Source organism: Otolemur garnettii, unplaced genomic scaffold, assembly GCF_000181295.1.
Source record: "Otolemur garnettii isolate 467f Iridium unplaced genomic scaffold, OtoGar3 scaffold00032, whole genome shotgun sequence".
NCBI classification, from domain to species: domain Eukaryota; kingdom Metazoa; phylum Chordata; class Mammalia; order Primates; family Galagidae; genus Otolemur; species Otolemur garnettii.
The window spans coordinates 18414009-18418053 of NW_003852427.1; the positions used below are offsets into that span (position 1 = coordinate 18414009).

General features: G+C 45.8%; 1 protein-coding gene across 1 annotated transcript in view; it reads left to right on the forward strand.

Moving 5' to 3' along the window:
* The first annotated feature begins 1260 nt into the window (after positions 1 to 1260).
* Positions 1261 to 4045, forward strand: part of TM4SF4 (transmembrane 4 L six family member 4) — a 33791-nt gene continuing 31006 nt past the window's right edge. Inside the window, exons 1-2 of the mRNA XM_003789473.3 lie at positions 1261 to 1723; positions 2486 to 2575. Coding sequence (XP_003789521.1) covers positions 1550 to 1723; positions 2486 to 2575 — 264 coding nt within the window. The 5' untranslated portion in view covers positions 1261 to 1549. The remainder of the gene's footprint in view (positions 1724 to 2485; positions 2576 to 4045) is intronic.

A 4045-nucleotide genomic window follows, 5' to 3' on the forward strand; every position in this document is an offset into this window, starting at 1 on the left:
GGGGCCACGTGTCTGCCCGTCCACTGCCTTCACAGAAGGGTGAGAGGGATCCAAAGGGCCCGTTTGCACTTGGCAGCTGGTGTCTGCTCAGTAAACTTCTGTTGCTTTCCTTCTTTCTTTCTCACCCCGACCCTGGGAGTTCCAAGTATCTTTCTGGGACAACCATACACATTTCTTAGAATCTTTAGAAGGAACCAAACATCTGATCTGAATCTTCTGGGCTCTTCCTACAGTCTCCACAGCTGAGGGTCCAGGGCCTCTGTGCAAACCACTGTCCCCTGCTTCCCAGGGAGCTGAGCTGGTGGCCAATTCCTTCCAAGGCCAGGTCCCGCCATGGTCATAATGTCATCTGCTCTTTCTTTAGCTGAGATTCGACTCTCTAAACATTTCTCCCTTAATTTTAACCTCTAGACTCTAACTCAAGAGCCAGAAAAACTCCCCCTGCCACTCCTTAATCCTCCAGCTCTTATGCAACACCAGTACCAAGCAGGGTCATCGCATCGTGTAGAGTTTGGTCCAGGCGTGGCAGGGACCTTTTTAAGGGACACAAAGCAAGTTAATAATGAATCATGCCCCCGGCGGTTGGGAAAATTTCCAGGAGGGGTGCGTTTCCCTGCCTCCCACGCTCTCTAACTGTGCTTCCAACTTTGTGCTCTCTGCCCCCAGGCCACTCAGCTGGCTCTTCCCTCTCCTTTCCTGCACAATGTCGGCCTTCATGTCCCCTCAGCATTTGTAGAGTGTTTTTATTCTTATATGAAAGACATAGATGAACAAGTGATTAGGAAAACTGCTTTTGCTGATTCCATCACATCTTATAGGGAAGAAAACAGAATGTGTTACTCAAGTAATCAGTACAGAAATACAGCCACCAGGCTTAACATGAATTGTTACCCTGATTTTATTTTAAAAATTCCTGTAGGCCTGAGCTCAGGGATACATTACTAGACCATCGAATTATTCCCCTATTGAGGAAAACAGAAGCTGTCCTAGCTAATTCTGCGTTCCAGGCTTTCAGCAGACAAGACAAAGACACACACTGTACATCGTTAAGTACTTGGGAGACACGATTTTAACCAGGATGTAACTTAATTATGCAAGTGATTTATAGAAAGCCTGGCAGAGATGTTTCTCATTTGGGTAGGGGCACTGGCAGATTAAAGGTGCGGCCGGCCTGACCGCTGTTTGTGGCAGCTCTGTCTTCGATCGCAACAATGCAAGTGTCTTCTCTGTGCTGGTGGATTATTAACAGAGGTTATTGGTCTCCATGGCAAAACGATTGAGCGATTGCTCTGAACGTAATCTCATTTATGGGGGTGCATAAAAAAAAAGGACTTCAGGTCAGAGAGGACGTATAAATGTCCATCGCTGCTAGATTTGGAAGGCTGAAGCAACTCCAAGGACACAGCTCATAGACGTTTCATTCTCAGCCTCAAAATATTGATCAAATTGGGGACGGTTACTAGAACACTCGGCCAAAAGACTCCAAGAGACTCCACGAAGGAGGCAGTGAGGAGCCTTTGTTCGCTGACCTGTACTGTCCTCCCCCAGCATGTGTACAGGGGGCTGTGCCAAGTGCCTGGGGGGCACCCTCATCCCCCTGACTCTGTTTGGTTTTCTGGCTAACATCCTGTTATTTTTCCCTGGAGGAAAAGTGATAGACGACAACGACCACCTTTCTGATGAGATCTGGTTTTTCGGAGGAATATTAGGAAGCGGGGTCTTGGTAAGTAGGGAAGCCTTTAAATCCCCCCTAAAGACAATCCTCACAACCTTTTAAATCTGATATTTATTAAACAAACAGCAAGATCTTTAGCTGGTAACAGAAGCCCAAGGATTGCACAATGAGAAGTCAGTGCCTTTATTTATTCCCTCTCTTTGTTAAGATCTGACAAGGACATGTTAACTAAGTTATGAAGAAATTAATCCCCCAGCTTGAGCTGGTGTGGTGACTCTCATGGGTCATTGCATCCCATGAACCAAACTGAAGGCTATACAAGGTCTTTATACCAACAAGACAGTGACAAAAGAAAAGTTTTAAAACAAAAAACAGGGCCTCCTAGCAAATTGATTGACTTAAGACCACCAAGAGAAGCAGATGTGAGCGGATCCTCTTCCATTCACACATGAATTATCTCTTATCTTTATCTCTTGTTTCCAAGACTTTGGAACCTCCATGTGAGGGAAATTAAGAGAAAGAGAGAAACAAACTTGCTTTTGAAGACAATTGAGGACAGGTTTCTTATCCTTGCCCTAACCCACTATCAAAATGGAAAGTCATGGAACCAGAGCTTAAATTCCTCCCTCTTGGAGGCTGAGGACAATCGGGACCTGAGTACTCAGTAACGGTCCTGCCACCCCAGCAGCTGGGCTCTCTCACTGTTTGCCATGCCCTTAGAGCCTCCAAGTCCCGTGTGTACAGGGGGCTCCAGACAGGCCCAGGCCCCCCTCTTCCCGGGCCCACCCTGAGGCTCTTCTCTGCTGGCAGATGATCTTCCCGGCGCTGGTGTTCTTGGGCCTGAAGAACAATGACTGCTGCGGGTGCTGCGGCAACGAGAGCTGTGGGAAGCGGTTCGCGGTGAGTTCCCAAGGGGGGCTGGCCCCTGAATTACTACTGCAGGGAGGGCTGTCTCGTGTTGGGCAGTGTGAGAGTGGGGGGTGAGTGGGAATGAGTTATCAGCTGGTATAGGGATAAAGCTGTGATTCTTCCTGCTAGTGCAAAATAACAATAATTACAAGCTTTAAAAATACCGCAACCCTCATACTTGGAAGATATGAATATGAAGGGGCAGGGACGTTGGAGCTGGAAAGCCTGAATGGAACCATACACAGAGCGCAGCCTCAGAGGCTGAGACCAGGCTGACCCTTTCCCTTTACCACTGAGAGACCATGAGAGGTTGGACAAGTCGTTTCCGTTCTCTGATCCTGCATTGCCTCATCTGTAAAGAGGACACCTGCCAGTCAGGCGAAAAGATAGTGACCTCCCCTTCCCCAAAGCACCCTAAATTCCTCGCCCACTCCACTGTCCTATGCACTGTCCCTGAGGCCCAGCACCTCCCTGCTGTCACCTAGATTCTGCTTCAGGCCTTTTGTTCCCTCTCTGGTTGGCTGCAGCCATCCATCTTTCAGTAGCTGAGCTAGAAAGACCATCCATCAACACTCCAGGGTGACATGGTAAGGGCTGGGTCCCCCTCCTGCAACTGGCCAGGTCACTGTTCTGCTCTGCCTCACTTTGCTCTTCTGTAAATGAGGAAGTTGGGCTAGATCGGAATTTTTCAAGCACGGAGCCAATTCTGGTGTTGTACAGATATGCTGCATCTCCCAACAATGCACTCCTGCTCAGTTCTCCTTTAGGCCTTTCAGTTCTATAAAGAAAAAGATCTTATTTTGATGGAAATAAGTCTTTACTATTTCTAACCCTTCATAATCTCCCTTTTTAAGGGAGCACAAGTTTCAGGCTCTAGGAATGCAAGCAACATTAGTTAACTAAAATTCAATAATATTGCGTTTATGTCTGCTAAGGATTTTAGTTTTTCATTCATAATAGTGATAAAAGGAATAAAATAGAAAGCTGTCACAGGAAAAATATGAAGAGTTCAGGTGTATTGATGGGCAAAAAAAAATGAAGCATGGTAGAACTGGAATTACCGGTCTGGATGTTGAGTAAGGCCAGCTCCTGTTCTCACCTTCCATGGTTCAATTGGCCATCTAAGACACTCATGAATTCCAGTAATGCACTAAACATGCCTACTTTAACTTCTTAAAGGGAAAGGTACATCTATCTATTCTGAAACAGAATCTTTTTTAACATTTCTTTCTCGCCATTATTAATTTGTTCAATAAAAAAACCATTTACTGAGCACGGGTGAAGGGCTGACGCCAGGACCCTGGGCCTACCTTATATTTTCCATGTGGGTTCCAACATCATTCAAAGAAAATACATTAATACCCCATAATGAGTCCCATATAAGCATTGATAATTGTTATTTTTGCATTTTTAGCATTTAAAATCATCACTTATAAAGAGATATAAAAATACCAACAATTT